We start from the raw sequence: 20,818 nt of genomic DNA, 5'->3' as shown, positions 1-20,818 counted from the left end.
GTCACGACGCGCCAATGCACGAAAGCCAGGAAATAACGCGAGGATTGCCAAAAAAAGGCTGTTGTAACAAGCCATCGCCGAGAAAAAATAAGAAGAGGAAACACTTCCTTCAGCCAATAAAAGTCTACTAACCGCGCAGTTTGCAACTGGCAACCGTTCGTTCCTAACGTGTTCGATCTCTGTGGCCCGTCGGAACATCACAGTATTTTGGAGCAATTTTGTTTCGTGTCTTAGAGAAAAAAAAAGTTTTGTTCAGAAAATAGGTGCTTGATAAGGGGGCCCACAGAATGGAGCAAATTATTCAAAACAAAGATGTGAGTGGTGCAAAATCTTGTGACAAGTGGTTTGGGGTCAAAAGTTTGAAAGACAAAACGTCGAGATATTACAATGTCGAAAGACAAAAGATCGAAAGGATAAAAGTTCGAAAATGATTTGCCTAGTCCTAGTGGGATATTTTTCATTTTTTGAAAAAAGTTTCGACATTTGTTCTTTTTTTCTATACGGCATGTTGTCCTTGCGACGTTTCATCTTTCAACCTTTTGTCATAGATTCAATTGGACGTAACGCAAAAAAAATCCATGTTTCAGGTTGAAAAATTTATCTCGGAAACGAAGTACTTCCTGGACGAGTTCGATTCGATCATCAGCCACTGGGACTTGTCGGGTAATTTCTTCCTGCACTACCTGATCGAAATCCACGAAAATGTTACGCAGCTGCTGTCCAAGTTCACCACACTGTCGCTGGAGGGCGTGGGCGGGCGGAAACATGTCAACTTCTTCAATCTACAGTGTTGCGGGGTAAGTTTTGAAGGTCACGAGGTGATCGCAAGATTGTAACTACGGTAAATAACATACCAAGCTGACTGGCAATACTGCCAAAGTGCTTTTATGTATGATATGTTGTTTCTACATATTTAATTTAATTTTTCAAGGCTTGTTCAGAGCTATCAGCAAACATTTTTTGCTACGATATCTCAGCAATAGGGTGACACCTTATCCGAGTGGTTAGTCCTCGGCTACAAAGCAAAATCATGCTGAAGGTGTCTGGGTTCGAATCCCGGTCGGTCCAGGATCTTTTCGTAATCGAAATTTCCTTGACTTCCCTGGGCATAAAGTATCATCGTACCTGCCACACGATTTACAAATGCAAAAATGGCAACTTTGGCGAAGAAAGCTCTCAGTTAATAACTGTGCAAGTGCTCATAAAAACACTAAGCTGAGAATAGGGTTACCATCCGTCCTGATTTAGCAGGACATGTCCTGATTTTGAGATTCTTTTAAGACGTCCTGATTTATTTTTCATTTTTCAAGTTTTGTCCTGCTCTTGCCTGCTTGGGGAATTCCTTAGAATATCAAAGATATTACGAATAAGGAAAAGCTATCATAATAAGTACTAAAAAAAGAATTTTCAAATGGCATCTATCCCGAAATCCATGTTGAGTTTTATGGTTGAGAAATCGACCTCAGTCGCATAGAAAGTTTGGAATGCATTTCATACCGTATCACAACACCTTCAGGTTCAGTCGATGTTTGACGATACTGGTGTTGTTAATATAATCATTTGGGCTCGTATTAGAACACAAGCTATCATATGTGGTGTATTTTCACAGAAATATTTTGCTATCAGAAAAAAAGAGCTCTTCGAAACGCCAATAATTTGTTTCAGCACAGATGGTAGCAATCAGGGAACATAAAACTGTTGTCTACCTTTGTGCAATATTTTGATGCATCGCAATGAGGCATTGGGTGGTATGAATAAAAAGCGTTGAACTTTACTACATATAGCATCTACTCAAAAACACAATCCAAATAGTTTACTACACTTTTGGTATGAATAAAAAGCCTTTCGAACATGCAGTACGTAATGATTTCGAACATGACCTTTTACTACAGAGTGTACATTAACAAAAAATCTATTCTGAGTGGCGCTTAAAATTAATACAATCGTTCATATGAAGGAAATGCATGGAATCTAATCGATTACGCGACAATTTGTACATATCCATGAAGGTGCTGTAATTTAACAAGATTTATCGTGTAATTTTGCGATTAGTTTGGTATTCTCTTTATGTCGACATCAAAGAATTCTCTGGGCGGTTTTCGGTCTTCGCTAACGCCAGTATTTGACGCATTTTTGAGTTTAGCTTAAAATCTATGACGAGATCTTGAGATTAGAGCTATCAAACAAGAACCCACATATTTCTTAGCACCAGTACTGAGATTCTGGTGAATTTGCGGTAGAATTTCGAGGCTCACCGTGTGTTTTCTTAACAGCATGTTGAATTCCGGAATTTGTAATTGTTTCTGTGATATTCTCGTTATTTAGGTGGGGTTCCTGATAGTATCCTTGGAATTTCTAGAATGTATAGATTTCTATGGGAATTATAGTGACTCCGATGGTAGTCGTTAGAATTCAATGAGGATCTTCCCGAATACTTCCCGAATATTCGGCCTCTTCATGATTTTTATTCCGGACACAACCACACTTTTGCTTCATATTCCGGACACTTTGATTCGAATTCCGAACAGCTATAAAAACATAATAAGAATAGTCGAATCAATAATTAAACACACTAAGCCGTTAGAAAGACGTCAAAACTAGTTGAGCATTGTAAATTTTTCTAGAGACGAATGCCCCTTCTGGGTAGTCTCTCTAAACAAAAAAAATGTAAATTTTCATGGATTGCTATAATCATCTTTCAAATTGAGAACTTTTTGATGGCACATTTCGAAACATTTCGAGTGAAATCTTTCCCATAGAAAGTAGAGTGTCCGGAATTTGAAGCTGTCCGGGATTCGAATCAAAACGGTAAATGGAAGCAGCGAGCGAGAGCCCCAAAGAAAGAGCGATGATAATATTGTCAGTGCAGACATAATCAAGAACGAACACTAACTTCGCTCAACTATTTCGCGCGACCAAAACGTCGCTGGACGCTGGCGACCTTTTCATGTTAGTGCTCGAGCGAAACAGGCTATTTCAATGCGTCGCTGGAGCACTAAACTGCAAAGCGCTCAACAGTCCAGCGACGCGACAGTTGAGCGACGTTGCAGCGATTACTCGGATGCACAATATCAATTTTTATCGCTTGTTTACCGTGGGGGATAGGTGTTTTTCTTTAACCACTCTACCGGCAGCTTCAATTTTTACCGCTAAAAAATATTCATATCACGATAACTTTTTTGTTTTTAGATATTTTTGCACCATTTTTTCACAAGATCTCCAACAACTCTTCTAGTTTAAGAAGCCGTGTCGATATTAATCATTGGTGATCTAGTTTTGAAGATATTCCTATATTCCTTGAGGGACCGACATTCTCCATATGAGCTGTCTTTGGCGGCCATTTTATTTTTAGTCATTCTATCAAAAAAAAAAAATGTGTACTAAACAATGCCAAGTAATAAGGAGCTACTCTGAAAAAATCATATAAATCGGTTCAGTATTCTTGGAGAAATTTGAAAATTACGAAATGAGTTTTTTTAGAGTTTTCAAGATCTTTATTTGTCCAGCGTGGTACCAGAAACATAAATGTTCATTACTCAAAGACGGGTGGACCAAATTGCGTCATTTTTTCACAACATACTCGCATTTATGTATCATTCCGTGGAGTGAATATCCGAGTACGATAAAAATTCTGTAGCCTGAGATATTTACGTGGGTTATGGCTACGCGGTGGTCCCCTAAGGAATTTTGGAATATCTCCAGATCCAGATGACCAATTGTCAATACCGATACATATTCTTAAACTAGAAGAGTTTTTTGAGGGCTTGCGAAAAAATGGAGCAAAAATATTAAGAAACAAAAAAGTTATCGGGATTTGAATATTTTTTAGCGGTGAAAAATGAAGCTACCGGTAGAGGGGTTAATGGCACGATAAACAATCCACGAACTTCCAATAGCAATAGTGTCCCCCAGGCTTGGAGCATGTTTAGAGGGGGTTTATCATGCACTACTAGCCCCCCAATCTAATCAAAGTTGTAGCAGTATACGATAAACAGTCTCTCATAATGTGCAGCATGTTATGATAGTTACAGAGAGCGATACGTGAGAGATTCTCTCAATTTTCTCAGGATTCAATCCTTGCCTATAGTCCATTTTACGAGACGACAACACTGATGATATTGCTGTTACTTTCATCCGTTACCATAGCAACGCGTTGTTTGTAGTAGGTTCGAAAGGTGTAGAAAGGAAAATAACACAAACATGTTCCACTCGTGATCCACTACATGTGGATTAATACCGTTTAATACCGATTACATAGTAAACTCTACCTTACTACATTTTATTCATACCGCCCATTCTCTCATTATTTAGCCATATTTTTGGATCTCAAAGAAGTATGAAATGAGAAAGTTTGTACGATTGCTACTATAATTAAAGATATTCTCAAAAAGCACAATTCGTCGTTTTAGTTGAGCTTTTGTCCCTGTGTTAGGCTTATTTTCACTGTGACCATTTTTCGCGTTCAGTATCATAAGGGCGTAACTGCAATGATCGATTTGTCTTCATCGATTTTATCTTTAGTCAATTACTTAGCCGCGCGATTATTTTCGACTGCTATTTTTGATTCAGTAGAAAGAACTCATTGAAGGATAATGAAAAATGTTACCAGAATCAATTGAACTCCGTGTACTAGTCAAAAGCGAGATTCGACGAAGAGAAATAGATCACTGCATGATACTCAACGGGATATTTGGTTGAACTTTCAGTGGAGTTAATATTTATTAAAACCATAGCCGAAACTAAAAAAAAAATTTCACGAGATTCAATGAAAACCTAACGGAAGCTTGTTTGTGAAATTTTTAAAAAGATTCTTGGCAGATTCTTTGTGAAATCATGATTCAAAAAATCCAAGCGGCATTTCCTTGCATGATCTTTAATAAATTTCTGAAAAGACTTTGAGCGGATTTCGAATATTTTTTTTAGATTTTTAAGCTGTTTTTTACACTCTTAGTAATTTTCTAGCGAGATCTTGATCAGAAACTAAGCAGATTTCTTTTAAAACATCGATAAATTGCTGGCGAGATTGTTTCAGGATGTCCTGGGCGAACTAGGTTAATAGATGTTTTGGGACCTCGGTAGATTTGTAAGGAAGCGACAGTTTTGCAAAGGGGCCGTCCATAAATGACGTAGCATTTTTTCACTGATTTTTTACACCCCCCTCCCCCCTCGTAGCATTTCGTCACAAATGCTGGTACCCCTACCTGGAAAATACGTAGCATGTCAAGCAACCCCCCCCCCCCCTCTATATTTTTTTATATGCTTTCCGTAGTGACTGGGTTGAAACAAAAAATTGGAATTTTAGAAGTTCAATACTAAGTTTGATAATAATTACTGACTGAAGCTTGAGCTTGAGCTTGATTGGCCGCCCGTGGATGCTACTCCAGTATCGCCAGATCAGCTGCACTTACACAAGGAACCAACCGAATGACTGCTTGGGACTAACAGGCATCCTCAGTGTATAAGTGCTGGTGATCTTCTATTTTTAGCGACAATGGTGCCTGCCACGTCAGAATGCTGACCAATGTGGGGAAGGGGGAGGAATTGATGATGCATTATACTGGCTTTCACGTAGACCGTATATACCACTGCATCTAAGCCAGTACATGCGGGAGTGTATGGATTGCAGGAAAGGTATGGCAGTGAGGTTTGCTTTTATGGTTAGCAGACTGCCTATGTATCAGGCGTAAGTAAAGGCATGCGCGTGGAAGAATGGAAGCATTAGGGAAACGGTTTCTTGTCCGTCTCGGGTTCTAGCGTTTGCTATGAACGAATAGTTTGAGTGTGATAGATTAAGAATGGAAGATAGAAGCAAGTGAGAGATATACAACTACAAAGTACGAGGAAAGGAACGGGCCTGGGATTGAACCCATGACCTTCTGCTTATGAAGCAGAAGCGGTAGCCATCAGACCACCAACCCCGTCTTGATAATAATTACTGACTGAAATGTAAGGATAATCTAATATAACAGTTTGATATACAGTAGCGCTCAAAAGTAATTTGGAAAACAGTTTGAAACAAACATTTTCTTTGGTTTTGGTTTCCAGGTTCATATAGGCTAAATTATATAACTTTTGCTGTTGTTACCATGAAAAACAAGTTTACTTTAGAAGCTCGTTACTGTCGAGTTAGGGTGCAATATATTTTATAATATATTGAACAAAAATTTCGTTATATTAGAGGATTGCTTTTTTAATTATTCGTTGTTAGGAAATAGATTTCAATGAAGATTATCAAGAAAATAAATTAATTTGAAATGAATCATCGTTAATACTACATACATAAAAGATAACACTTGAAATATTTGGAATGGTTAGAAAATTTTAGCGATTATTTTACAAATACAATTATCTTTATTAATATTCCAGTTGAACTTCATTATCGTTTCCATTTTATCTGCGATGATCGATTCTCATCATCGTTGCACTCTTCTCATTATTACAAAGCACTGTGTTTTAATTTCTCGATTTCATGCGCTTTTTGAATAGCGCCCAAACCGTTGATTTTAGCGATATAGTTTGTTCGGAGAAGTTTCTTGGTATATTAAAGCGCAATTTTTGACGAAAAAAGTTTTGTGATCAATCCACCTAGCAGTGAGATAGAAAAGCTATTTTTTCAAAACATTTAGTTAGACGTATGGTGTCTTCCGCAAAGTTGTAGAATTGGCAATTTGAAACAACTTTGTAGAAGACACGATTTTTCTATCTCTTATACTTTTTGAGATATATGCCGTTGTATGTGAATGGCCCCAAAAAATCAAATTTTTCTCATTACTTTTTTCCAAGATTTTTAACATTTTTTGTGTTTTCTACAAAGTTTTTTGTCATAAAAAAATCCAACACCCTATCTTTTTACTCTTTTTCCATTTTTTAACATTTTTCATGTCTTCTACAAAGTTGTTGAACATCTTAAAACGCGTGTTTTTGCTGAACTTCACACCTCTCTATCTCTAAAGGTAAAAGCATTATCAGTTGAATTCGTTGTAATAATGCTTATTTGTTTGATAGTAGAAACCCATGCAAAGACGCTTATAGACAAAAGTTTTTATCAACTGCCGAAAGGAGAGATATGGTACTTTCATGATTTGTAACAGTTGTCTGCGCCATTTTGCGCCGAAGCCAGTTATAGAGGCCTAAACTACCCCTTGGAAAAAGAGTAATTCATGAATAACTTTGTTACTTCAAAAGATAGGGTGTTGATATGTTCAGACAAAAAACTTTGAGAAAACACAAAAAATGTTAAAAATCTTGGAAAAAAGTAATGTTAAAAAATATGATTTTTGGGGCCATTCACATACAATGGCATAGGGTGTCGGTGCCATTAGCGGACTACCTAAGCTATAAAAAATCATAACAAAATAACGAAAAGTCTTAACAGAGATCTTTTGGCGTCAACAGAAAGATTTCAACCTCTACTATATGGGAATAATATCGCTTGAGCCACTATTGGTACACGTGTTCCAGTAGTTGCGCTAGTGCTCCAGTAGTAGACGTTCGAGAATGATACAAGGAATTTTAAACAAAATGGTAAATTTTTACATAGGTTTAACATTTTTCCCTAGGAACTGCAATTAATATCTTTGGAATGAAGCATAAAGATCATCTCTAGGGCTTTTCTTCATTTTTATACATCCATTTTAGAAACTACTTCCATCCGTTGATCCACTACTGGAACACGACGGCAACTACTGGTGCAAGGGAGCAATTTTTTTGCATAAACTTAATTATTTATATGACTTTTTGATAAAATAAAAAGCTGAAATTTGGCAAATCGACTAAACTAGAGACAATCTATCCACCAAAAATAGCACACGCCGTTTTTATCGAAAAATGTTCGTTTTATTCCATAGTCCAATCTACTGGTACATAACAACCATTGGTACCGGTACCCTATATCTCAAAAAGTATAAGAGATAGAAAAATCGTGTCTTCGACAAAGTTGTTTCAAATTGCCAATTCTACAACTTTGCGGAAGACACCATACGTTTAACTAAATGTTTTGAAAAAATAGTTTTTCTATCTCATTGCTAGGTGGATTGATCCGAACAAACTATATCGCTAAAATCAACGGTTTGGGCGCTATTCAAAAAGCGCATGAAATCGAGAAATTAAAACACAGTGCAAAGAACTGGTTCATTTTCTTTGGTACATGTCTTTGTATTACACGAAGGTGTATTGCTATTTTTCTGTTCAGTGCTAAGAAGAATGGTTTTGGTTTGACTATGTTATTAGTGAAAAAGATCATCGATCAACACAGATAAGCGCAGCAGAAAAACCAATCAGCACCTCGAATTATTTCTTGCATAGTTTGTATTATTATCATTTGGTATTTAGTCATGCTTCTCTAAATACACGCTTAAAATAAATCGCAGTATACTGTGAAATCAATCTCCGAATTTGAACTGTAAACACCAAAATCACAGATTTTCATGTGAAACTATTTTACCGGCAAAATCCGTAAATTCTGCTATTTAACCGGAAACAAACAAATTTACTGTAACCCTGTGAAATACTAACAAACAGTTTGGCAACAGTATTATTTTCACCGAACTTCTGTAAAATCATTTGACAGCTGCTCTGGCAGGAATGAGCTCCTTTTGTTTCAGTTTTGGTACACCATTAACACGCAGTGAAAGTCGGCTTAGTGGTAGCAAGCCTGTTTCCTGATCGGTAGGTTGGGGATTTCGATTCCCGGTCGGACCATTTTAGAGTTTTTTCTTTGTGGTTTACAACTTTATGGTTTTTTACAACTTTTATCTAACAATAACAATTAAATACAAATAAACATATTAAAATCAATGAAACGAGATAAAATAACCTCTATGAATCAAGATGGCAATTATACCTTCAATCATTGGCTTATTTTTTTCACAATTTTTCCATAAATTCTTTTATTAGAATCTGCGTTGATATTGATCATCAGATTTTAAAGAATTTCCTATGTTCCTTGTCTTTTCCTATGTCCCCATATAAAATTTATTAGGTCGCCATTTTCTTTTTTTTTATTTTATCAAAAAAATAAAATATGGGCCATGTAATGTCAGATTGTAATGATTCCCTAAGGAATTTCTCCCAGATTTTCTTTCGGGATACCATGAAGAATCAATCCAGAATTTTTTCCAAAGATTTCATTTCAGGGAATTCTTCAAAGATTAGTTTATTCAATAAGAGATCTTTCTCGGAACCCATCCAGAGATTCGTTCCGGAAATTTTATTGAACTTCCTTATTATGTTTGTTCAGAGTTGCATAATTATTGCATTTAGAAATTTATCCTAAAACGCCTTGAAAGATTTCTCCCATGTTTCGCTTAGGATTTTTTCTACAGGATCTTCCATAAATTTCCCAAAGAACTTCTCAAAGGGATTCAATCAGGTTTTATCTTTAAAAAAATACAATAAGAAGCAATGATTTTTTTTTTTCAGATATAATTGAAGGGAATTTCTGAAAATAGAGAAATATTGAATCAAATAAATCCTACAAAAAAATCTCCGTATTTTTTCTGGACTCTTGCAGTGTTGTTCAGACTCATTTCCCCGAAAATAACATTTTCCTAACTATGAAGCCACGAACTACTACAACCATGCTCTATCCTCCTAAGATAGAAAAGCAGATGGTTAAGCTTGAGTACTGCACACAAAATCGATCAATTTTGATCCCAGAGAGCCACAATTCAAGTTTCGGTGAAATGAAATGAGTGAGTGAGTGAGAGCGAATCATTTCACCGAAACTTGAATTGCGGCCCACCAAGATCGAAACTGTCGGATCCCATGTGCAACACTCAAGCCCAACCACCTCCCCCTCCATCTCAGGAATACAACGCACAGTTATAACAGGTCATGGCTTCACAATTCGAATTTCGGGGAAATGAGTCTGGTCAACACTGGACTCTTGAGCAAGCCTTTAATGAGTCTCCAAAAACTGATAAAGTAATGATTGGAAAATTTACCAAATGAAACCCTGCAGGATTTTCTAGAGGTTGTTTCTGGAAAATTTCGAGTACAACTCTCGAAGGAATTACGAAAATAATTGCTGTAGCATTTTTTAGGCTTGAACCCTCAATGAACTATTAAATTTGAGAATCCATTCAAAAATGTGACAACAAATCTTCAAGGGAGCTCAAAATTTCTGTAGAAATTTAAGAGGAATGACCGGTTGAATTTATTGTGCAATTCCTGCAAGAATTCCTAAAAGATTTTGTTGAATATTCCCTGGAAGGATTTATGCGTTTCGATTCTTGTGCTAATCTGTAGGGTAATTCTTAAAGGATGGGTTCCCAAAATGACCCAAAATATTACTGAAAATATTGTCATGAGAGCTTTTCGAAGAATTGTTGTATGATTTTTCGGAATTTTTTTCTACACGAACTTCTTTAACCCTACAATAAAACTTTGTAAATTCTCTCGGAAACATTCCTGTAGGAATATTTTTCCAGATGTACTCTGAGATAGTAACAACTGAAGAAATCGATAAAAGAATTTCTGGAAGAATCTCTCTAGGAAATCCTGTAAGAATTTCTAGGAGAATTTGCAATGTTATCCCATTGTCGAACTAATGAACAATTTCATGGAGTAAATTTTGAAGGGATTCCTCTTGGCATAACTTGTGAAATCATTTAAAGGTATTAAAGCCAAATTCCTGAGAGAATCTTTATAGTAATCTTTATATTAATTTCTGCAGGGATCCCTTTCACATATTCCTAAAGAAAGCGCTAGAAAAAAAAAAACACTAGAAAAAATCCTGAAGCTTTTCCTTAACCTATGGAATAGTCACGTACCTAATAACCTTTGGAGAACAAACATTTATTTTAAATGGCATGTTGGTCGGTTTGGTTCAGAATATTGCTCATAATAAACAATGTTTCCAAACCAGTTGCTGGCTTTCTCAGCCCCAAGTATAAAGGGCCCCCGGATTTTCGATGAAAAACAGAATAATGTATGTATTTTTCAATCCAAAATTACGTTGTCCTATTGAAAAGTACTGTTCTATGACGCTATACAGCATAGTCTTGCTGGACAGCTATGCGTTTATCATTACGGATAATCGGACCGTTTGGATAGATATGTCGTGAAACTATAATAAAACCAAAACTGTTACTTGAAAAGAATGATTTATGGGAATATTGTCAGTGTTACGTTTGTTTGTCTGTGATTTTGTTAGATATTTAAGCAATATTATATAAAAAGTAAAAGTGAAAGAGCTAGGATGACTCAGCGTTATTTGATTATAAGATTCATGTTTACATCATAGCGTACTTTCTAGAAATGATCTGGTGTAGTAGTACTCTTACCCCTTTCATCTGTACAGCACATTGAATTTTTTCGTAAAATCGACGACAAATTTTGAAAATCGACGCTTATGTTTCTTCATAGGTATCGGAAATTTTGTTGGTAGAGCTAACTTACTTTTTTAGACATAATGCAAATAAACAGAAGTTTTTTTTTATTTGCAGTCGTTGTTTGCATTTTCGGATTTCCGTTCACATGATCGAACTTGAATTCAACTCGATTAAATTTAGACCATTGACGAAGTATCGAATCAATGCGATATTTTTAACTTCCTGAAAGTAGTGCCAACTAACAAAGCTAACAAACAGCACGAGTACACTCTAATTGTGTGTCTGTTTTGATTCCCCTTCTGCAGCAAGAGTTTCACAGCGTCAAGGACCTGAGGCTACATCACCACTCGTGTCGCCACAAGAAGTCACACTTTGAAGAAACAGACAACTGCGAGGTAACTAAATGATAGTTTGTTGAGCCAAAGACGAAATAAAGACGTTAAGTTGCTCAACTAGGTACTACGTCTTTATTTCGTCTTTATTCAACCACTTGGTTATTCAACTTGACGTTTTTCTTCCTACAGCTTAAATCGGCTTTGTTGAAACTAGCATTTTTCAACCGAAGAGTCAACGAATACCTGCAGTACGGAACAGTCGCCGATCGTTATCTGTGTTTGTATCTCAAGAAGATCCTGAAGAAGGTAATGATTACGTTGGACACGTTTGCATTGTAGGAATATTCCACTAGCAATTAAGAATGTATGAATGCGAAGGAACGAACGGGTTGTATCAGTATGCCAGACACGTGTTTTACCAAATAAACTTAATTTAACAATTACAACCTCGTGTTGGTTCTGGTTGCTTTCAACGATGACACTTCCAATAATAGCTGCCGACAAAAGTTCACATCGCAATTTCCGTTCCCGAACATGCGACTTCCCGCAACGATTCTCAGTTTACACTGAGACAGGAAGTGAGCGAAATGATTCTGGAGGACACGGTCATGTATCGCCGAAGTGCGAAAACTCCCGAAGATGTGGCCAACTGGAAACTGGTCTGTGAACTCTTCCACACCTCGGATTCGTGACGCAGCTTCAACGTTTTCTTCTCAACTTCCAGGTGTACAATTTCATCATTGAAACAAAGTATTTTCTTGAACATTACGACAACATAATAGAGACGTGGGACCTGTGCGACAAGGAGTTTCTAATGCTAGTGTGGCAAATTGAAGAACTATTGACGGAATTGTTGTACAAGTATACGACGGTTACTACGGAGTTTTTGCGACCGGTGTCTTTGCCCACTGTTGAGATCAAGTGCTGTGATGTAAGTTTATGCTGAGTTTTAGAACTGTTGTGATTATTGACGACGATTCGTCTATAGTTGATTGAAATCAAGATCTCCTGACGGGTCTATGCCAAAGATCATAGAAAACGATTTGACGCCTTTTTTGGCGCTCACCTTATGCTGCCCACAGACGCTCAGACGGTTTGACCAACATTTACTCCGCCCCCAGGTTAGGCAAACCAATTTATGTTGATGCAATCGTTTGATCGACTGTCGAAGTTTATTGCAGCAACAGTATATTTCTTCGCATGATCTCGGCGGCAAGTCTAGTGGATATGTGATTGTTATTTTTCCGAAAACTGAGGTTGTGGGGGAGAATTTCTACGATTTTTGAGCAATAATCGCAGTGAAGAAAAGCAGAACTTTGAATATTCAAGTACCGAAAGAAATGAATATTGATGAGGAACTCTAAATTATGAGGGATCTCTGTTGGGGATTTTTCTGAACTGTCATCGATATGGGAATTTCTCCAAACATTCTACCCAGAATCTTCATCTAGTTATTCTTATCTGGAGTTTTTCCAGGAAACTATGGGTTATCCCAAACGGTGGGGAACGTGCCTTTGGAGCCGGCCTTCTGATGGGTTATACTAGGGATTTCACCAGAAATTCTTCCTAGGATTCTATGAGAAATTAGATCAATAATTCTTCTGGAATTTTATCCACAACAATTTATTCAACCAAAAATTCCTGCAAGAATTTATCCTGGAATTCTTCTAGAGATTTCTTTAAATATCCTCTACAACTTATTCACAAATTATTCCTCCACTGATTCCTTCAACGATCAATCCAAAATAATCCTCAAGTAAATTCTGCAGTAATTTTTCTGGGATTACTCCAATGCTGCCTCCAAGAATTCCTCCAGAGATTGCTATAACAATTTCTTCAAAGGTTTCTTTAGCAATTCCTTCAAAAGTTAGTTCACGCAGTATCCAGACATCACATCACGAATTCTTTTGGAAACCTCTCCAGGCATTCATCAAGAAATTCATCACCAGAAATTCTCTTAGGGATTCCACCAGGACTTTTGTCAGGGCTTCCTCCTATGAATCCTCCTTAAATTCCATCAGGAGTTCCATCAGAAATTCCACCAGAAATTTCTACATCGAATCTTTCAGGAAGTTTTTATACACATTTCTGCGGGAATTTGTTCAAAAACTGCCCAAGCGATTTCTTCAGTGATCTCCAATGCTTCCTTCGAAAATTCCACCGAAGATTAAATTGAGAATTCCTCCAGCGAAACTTCAGGAATTCTTTTATAGATTCTTTCATGATTATTTTCCCGCGATTCCACCAAGACTTCCTTTAGAAATTCTTGAAGAAATTTTATTTATTGATTTCGTCAATCATAGGTAGACTACATACAATAATTACAATATAATATAAGAAGAACTCCTTGTTCAAGGAATCCATCATAAAAAAATACTACAGGGATTCCATAAAAAAATTTACCAGGAATTTCTCCTATCAAAACTCTTCCAGTGATTTCCCTAGTAATTCCTCCACGAATTCTTCCAGAAAATTCTCCAGAATTGCTTCAAGGATTTCTCAACGATTTTCTCTAGAAATTCCTTCAAAAAATCCTACAGATATTTACTCTAGGAATTCTTACAGTGATTCTATCTAGAATTTCTCCAAGGATTCATCAAGGAATCACTCCAGAGATCCCACCAAGAATTCCTCCAAGGATTCCATCAGGAAGCCTTTAAAGACTCAAAGAGAAATACTGCAAAACAATTCACCAAAACATCCTCCACGGGATTCCGTTAGGAATTTCTTTAGAAATTACGTTTGCAATTTTTTGACAGGTTTCTCCCGATTATCCTGCAAGAATTCTGCTAGGGAATCTTCAATAAATTAATTAATGAATTTCTCCAGTATTTCATTGAACGATTCTTCCTGGTATCCTGCAATTCGACCTGGGATTTCTTTAGGAATTACTTTAAGGTGAAACAGTTTGGAATCAACTTCTAAGATTGCACTAAAACTTCAAAGGCACAAATCTCGCGAAGGAAGCTTCCAACAACAGTGACCTTTTTATTTTGGCTTTGTGTACTAGCAGAAAACATAAAATAAGAAGATCAGACACGTTTGCCAACTATTTCTCCAGTTTAATGCCTTTGAAAACGTGAGTAGGGGCACGAGTCGGTCATTGTGGCTACCATCTTGGGATTCAGAGATGCTTCACCTTACGAATCTACCAGAAATTCATCTGAGGATTCCTAAAGAAATTTATCCGTCAATTCCTTCCAGTATTTCTTGCAGAAATTTGGCCAAGGAATCCACCAAGAATTACCTCAGAGAATCCTGTAGCAACATCTTCAGGGATTGCTTCAAAAGTTCTTCCAGAGATATATTTAGAAATTTCTCCACGGAATTCTCTAGGAATTGATGCAGGGATTTCATTGATAATTCTTCCAAAACTCTTCTTTGAAAAATTTCCTAAAAATTCTTCCAGGTGTCCAGGAATCCATGGAAGAACTTCTGATGGAATCCCTGCAGAAACTCCTAATCAAATCTAAAAAAGAACTCCTGATGAAATCCCAAGAGAAACTTCTGTTGGAATGCTTAGAAGAACTTCTGATGTAATCCCTGTAAAAAATCCTGATGGAATACCTAGGGTTACTCTTGATAAAATTCCTGTAGTAACTCCAGATAGGTTGTAAAAGAAACCCTGTAGGAATTCCCGATGAAATTCCTAGAAGAACTTCTGATATAATCCCTGGAGGAACTCTTCATGGAATCCCTGGAGGAACTCCTAATGGAATCCCTAAAAGATATCCTGGTGTATTTTCTTGAGGAACTCCTGATATACACTTTCATTCTTGTTTACGGCAGATCCATCTTTCGATCGAATCCTATTCGTTCGAATTCACGGCCCACTTGATTTTGCTGACGTGCATGGGAATACAAAACTGTTTTCGAGCGAAACAGCATTCGAACGTAAACGGGAACAGGGATAATCAACTCTGGAGGAACTCCAGGTGGAAACACAAAAAAAAAACTTCTGATGGAATTCCTATAAAAACTTCTGTTGAAATATCAGCACGAACTCCTTATCCCTCAATGAAATCTTGATGCATTTCCTTGAGGAGCTCCAGATATAATCTGTGGAGGAATCCTGGTGGAATCTCTGAAGGAACTCCATCCAGTGAATGAAATTATCGCGGAAATGAGACGAAAATAAGCATTTTTCAAGCAACCCTACAATTAGTTGCCGCCTTTATCTGCGAGAAGGATCCGATCATATGCAAGATCGATCCGATCATATGCACTGATTCAACTTTATCGGCTCTAAACTTATCGCGATAATTATCACAAGGTAAATAACAAAAATGTTTGCCACCGACGGGATTCAAACTCATGTCCATGAACAAAAACGATTCAAGAGCGCGCGCGCGTGCGCCATAACCACTCGACCATACCAACTGAACGAATGAGGAGAGAAATTCGGTCTTTAAAAGCTACATGCGGAAGCAAAGAACATTCAAAACGATGAACAAGATTAGAAAAGAAGGAAGCCAACTTCTCGTTGCTGGTGATAATATGAATTTGGTGCTGCAGTCTCCTGAGAGCACACTCTCGCATTGCTAGACGGGACGTCTCTTTCCTCCGGAAAATCGGCTTGGGCGATAGGCTTATGATTATCACCGTGACCGATAATTTCACTCCCTGACTCCATCAGAAGTAACTTCTGATTCCTATAGGAACTGCCGATGAGATTTCTGGAGAAATTTCTGATTAGATTCCAGATGGAAATCCTGAGGGAATTACTTGAGAAACTCCTGATATTATCTCTGGAAGAACTCCTATGGAGGTATTCCAGGTGGAATCTCTGAAAAATCTCATGATGGAATCCCTGGAGGAAGTCCTGATGGAATCCCTGGAGAAGCTTTAGAAATTTAGAATCCCTAGAGAAATTCCATGATATATCTAGAGGAATTGCTAATGACATCCCTGGAGGAACTCCTGATGGAATCCCTAAAAGAAGTCCTGATGCATTTTCTTGAGGAAGTCCTGATATATTCTCTGGAAGAATTCCAGGTGGAATCTCTGAAGGTACTTCTGATGGAATCTCTAGAAGACTGCTGATGAAATCCCCATAGGAGTTGTGAAATCCCTGTAGAAATTCCTGATAAGATTCCTGATGGAACTCTTGATAGAATCCTTAGAGGAACTTGATGAACTCCTGATGTTATCTCTAGAAAAACTCCCTATATGATCTCTGGGGGAATTCCAGGTGGAATCTCTGAAAGAACTCTTGATGGAATCCCTGGAGGAACTCCTGATTGAAATCTTGGGGGAATAATACCTAAAGATATTCTTGAAGCAACTCCTGATGGAATCATTGTAGAAATTCCTTATTAAATCCGAAGAACTCTTGATGGAAGATGGAGAATTGCCTGATAAGGTTCTTGATGGAACTCCTTATGTTATCCTTAGAACAGCCGAGAGCCCTCGCTGGTGTATCTATCGTACTCCGACGTAGATTTCCCCGGTGGCGGAAGATCTCCCAATCCGATGCTATCCGGGTAGATGCCGATGTCGGTCCTGCGATTCCAAACTTCCAGTTTACAGGCGCCCCGACGATCATCACTCGCATGGTAATGAGTCGGAACGCGCTGTTTTACTTCTCCCGATTCCGCTTGGTCTGTAACGCCGCACCCCTGGCTAACGCATCGTATCTTAATACCGATATTGATACGCCAGCCAGAAGACGCCTCTTACTTACTGCTTCTAGGAGCACCTACGTTGGGCACAATTATTGTGAGCGCATTGCTCGCCTTTGCCGCCTTCTCGCATGCATAATCTCGCTGTGATGCAATGGCATGCCCTCCGACCATGCATGACTGCTTTGCAGTTGCTAACTAGTAGTGGGAAATCTTCAGCATGATCCCCTTAATCCATCGAACAGGCAAATTGCCTACATTGCCAGCATTTCTACTTTCTTCTGCGTCTCGCCTATTACCTTTAGGACGACGTCATCGGCGAAGCCGACAACCTCGATCCCCTTGGGTCGCTCCAGCGATAGGACCCCGTCGTACATCGCATTCCACAGCGTTGGTCCCAGTATGGAACCTTGTGAGACTCCAGCCGTTATTCTTAACCTCTTCGGGCCTGCGTCGGTTTCGTACCTCAGTACACGGTTTTGGAAGTAGCATTCTGTGCAGCGCAGTGGCAATAGCCTTCCAGCTGGCGCTGTTGAACGCGTTCTTCACATCTATCGTTCCGGAATCCAAACTGCCTTTCTGATAGCCCGTTCTCGCTCTCTGTGCATTTCATCACCCTGCTGAGGATAACCCGTTCCAAGAGTTTACCGAGTGTATCCAGTAAACATATAGGCCTATATGATCCTGGATCCCCGGGCGGTTTTCCTGGCTTCGACAACAGTACCAGTTTCTGAATTTTTCATATTTCTGGAAATTGACCTTCGTCCAGGCATTTCCTACCTCTTCATTGTCATATGGTGTGGCCGGCCACATTGTAAGATCATGCTTTAAGAATAGACCCTCGACGATGACTCTCAGTTTGTCCGCACATGTTTCGGCCGGCGTCGACGGGCCCTTGATTTTCGCCATTATTACTCGGTAGGCGTCCCCCCAAAGATTAGCATCAGCTGCTCGGCACAGCTCTTTGAAGCAGTTGGAGTTGCTCAGCTTAATCTCTCGTTTGAAAGCCGTTCTGGCTTGCTGGAACACAATTCTTCGCTCTTCTCAGACTTCCTCGTACCATCACCCTTGTCAGCTCCACCGCATCGAGATCCGGGATATCGCTGTCTACACGAAGTGCTTCGACGAAAAGTTCCTTATTGAAGGCCTTCGTCTTCCACTACTGTACGATAGTTGTGGTTCTCAGCGTTGCCTCGCATTCCCGTCGGCCAATGGTATAGTGGATTGCCTGGTGATCGCTATGGGTATATTCCTCACTTACCATCCAGTTCATGTTTACCACCAGCGATGGGCTACACCATGTAAGATCGATGATCGATGCACGTCCGTTTTTCCTAAATGTGCTAGCGGTACCTTCATTGCACAGCTGAAGATCTATCTTTGTCAGGGCCTTCAGCAGGCTGTAACCCCTGGCATTGGTTACCCTGCTACCCCACCCCACGGCCCATGCATTGAAGTCTCCTCCAATCAGTACTGGCTTCCGACCGACAAGCTCATCGATTAATTCCTCTAACATCCGCCTGAATTCGTCGAGCGTCCAACTCGGAGGAGCGTAACAGCTGCCTACGTAGACACCATTGACTTTCGCGATCACGAATCCTTCTTTGGTGGTAGAAACCACTTCTTGGATGGGGAACCAACCCATCATCTGTATCGCCGCTATTCCCGTGCTGTCCGCCACTCAGTTGACATTATCGAGCGGTACTCGATACCGCTCAGCTATAATCGCAACGTCGCATCTTGCTTCCGTTGTTGACTGCCACAACAGTTGCTGTGCAGTGTCGCAATAATTCAAGTTGATCTGCGTTACTTCCACTACTGTCGTGATGCGATCGCCTTCTTATACGCAGGACACTTAAAACCGCCCGTTATATGGGCGTTTCCTTCCTCCGGTTTACAGAGTAAACACATTGGTTGCTTCGTACAATCTTTCCCGAAGTGCCCTTTCTCCCCGCATTTCCTGCACAACTCGGATCGGTCGGGACCGTTACAGATTGCCGCCTGATGTCCAAAGTCTATGCACTTAAAGCACCTCTCGGCTCGGGAGACGAGTCTCAGCGGACAAACCGACCATCCAATTTTCACCATTTCCTTTGTTGGCTTCGGCCACTGGTAGCCGAATCGTCGCTAGCTGTGTGCCATCGTACGACTCTGAAAGTCGGATTGTCATGACCACATCTCCAATGTCACACTATGATCGGAGTTGCGATCATCATTGGATGTGATCTCGTCCAGGTATCTGCACTCTACCACTGCCTCCTGAGTTAAGGCTTTTACGCTTGTCTCGTTGGCCAACGACTCAGCAATCAGCTCCTGGTAGGTCGAGCTTTTGATCACTGGATCGTTCTTCAGCTCGAAGATCATTTCTCCTCTCTGAGTACGCCTCGTTCTGATCACGTCCTCTCCGAGGTTCTTTAGCTTCGGATCCTCTCTGACCTTACGAAGAATCGTACGTGGTTTGGTCGTTTGCCTCAACTAGTATGGCATCCCCCTTCGACCACTCACGCCGTGGGCGGCTAGTCTCTTTCTTCGTACCCTCCTTTTCCTTTTCTCTTCCTTCGCCATGTTTCTTCCCTCTTTTCTTCTGACTTCTGACGGTTTGCCATCCTTCATCGTTTTCTGCTTCGTTCAACAGGTAGTTACCCTGCTCGTTTCTCTATTTTTCTTTAGCCCGCTTCTTCTCCTGGCGAGCCTCTATCACGCTTCTTCGACGGCTTGTTGGCATGTGTCTTAGAGGTTTTAGGCGTGTCAGCCACTGTCTGTTCCTTAGCATTTTACAGTGCCTTTTCGGCTGCCTCGGCTATCATTTTTAGCGCTTTCTGTTCGTTTTTGGCTGCGTTTATGGCGGATTTTATGTTCGTTACTAGATTTCTAATCTTGTGATGTACTTCTGCTATATGTGTTGTGTGCTATATGCACTGGTGCATAGGCTGGTTTTAGTGGGTCGTCGTTGGTGCAGCTTCCCCTGAGTTGCCTTCTCAGGCGTCTGTTTGCAGATTTCCCCCTTGTAAAAAAATGATAAAATAAAATAAAAAAGTCGATATGCATATCTTAACGAAGATATACTGTTTTACGTAGGTTTTTTTTGTTGACTGCAAAGACAAGAATCATTAATAATAAAAAAAATCTCTTCTAGATTTTGTTCGAAAAGTCCTCCCAATTGTTCCGACATTACTACACCGTACATCACACCCCTGCCAGATTGAACAATGTCAGATATTGTGAGGTAAGTTAACAACGATGGAAGAATAACAACGTGGAGTAGTATTTCATTTGATTTGATGCCTATTTCAGATGAAAGCCGGCCTCCTGAAGTTGGACTTTTATCGACGTTGCCTGAAGTACTACATCGAATTCGGAACGTGGGCTGACCACGTTCTATGTCTGTATTTGAAGCGAATCTATAGGAAAGTGAACCATACCCTGGACCCGTTCCGTGAATGATATGTTGGAGATTTATTACCATTGTGTGTTAAAGATTGACGAATATTTACAAGAATAAACATATTACATTTGGTGGAAACAGGGC

General features: G+C 39.3%; 1 protein-coding gene across 2 annotated transcripts; it reads left to right on the top strand.

The window, feature by feature from the left end:
• The first annotated feature begins 124 nt into the window (after positions 1–124).
• On the top strand, positions 125–20,816 carry LOC5572959. Of its 2 annotated transcripts, XM_001654238.2 has the most exons (7): positions 125–314; positions 588–797; positions 11,639–11,728; positions 11,858–12,327; positions 12,393–12,599; positions 20,426–20,515; positions 20,584–20,812. In XM_001654238.2, the coding sequence occupies exons 1-4, from the start codon at positions 288–290 to the stop codon at positions 12,005–12,007; spliced, it is 477 nt and encodes a 158-aa protein (XP_001654288.2). In that variant the 5' UTR covers positions 125–287; the 3' UTR covers positions 12,008–12,327; positions 12,393–12,599; positions 20,426–20,515; positions 20,584–20,812. The 2 variants fall into 2 exon arrangements, with proteins under 2 accessions (XP_001654288.2, XP_001654287.1); XM_001654237.2 differs by lacking the exons at positions 125–314; positions 588–797; positions 11,639–11,728 and having other exon boundaries at positions 12,179–12,327; positions 20,584–20,816.
• The last annotated feature ends 2 nt before the right edge of the window (positions 20,817–20,818 follow it).

This window comes from Aedes aegypti, chromosome 3 (genome assembly GCF_002204515.2).
Source record: "Aedes aegypti strain LVP_AGWG chromosome 3, AaegL5.0 Primary Assembly, whole genome shotgun sequence".
NCBI lineage: Eukaryota > Metazoa > Arthropoda > Insecta > Diptera > Culicidae > Aedes > Aedes aegypti.
This window is presented reverse-complemented; position numbering and strand designations above follow the sequence as displayed.

Bases quoted from the DNA above. Each gene is read 5' to 3' on its own strand.
- LOC5572959 (XM_001654237.2), top strand. From the start codon at position 12,256: ATGATTCTGGAGGACACGGTCATGTATCGCCGAAGTGCGAAAACTCCC. The intron at 12,328-12,392 runs GTCTGTGAACTC...CTCAACTTCCAG, and splicing joins ATGTGGCCAACTGGAAACTG to GTGTACAATTTCATCATTGA. The intron at 20,516-20,583 runs GTAAGTTAACAA...TGCCTATTTCAG, and splicing joins ACAATGTCAGATATTGTGAG to ATGAAAGCCGGCCTCCTGAA.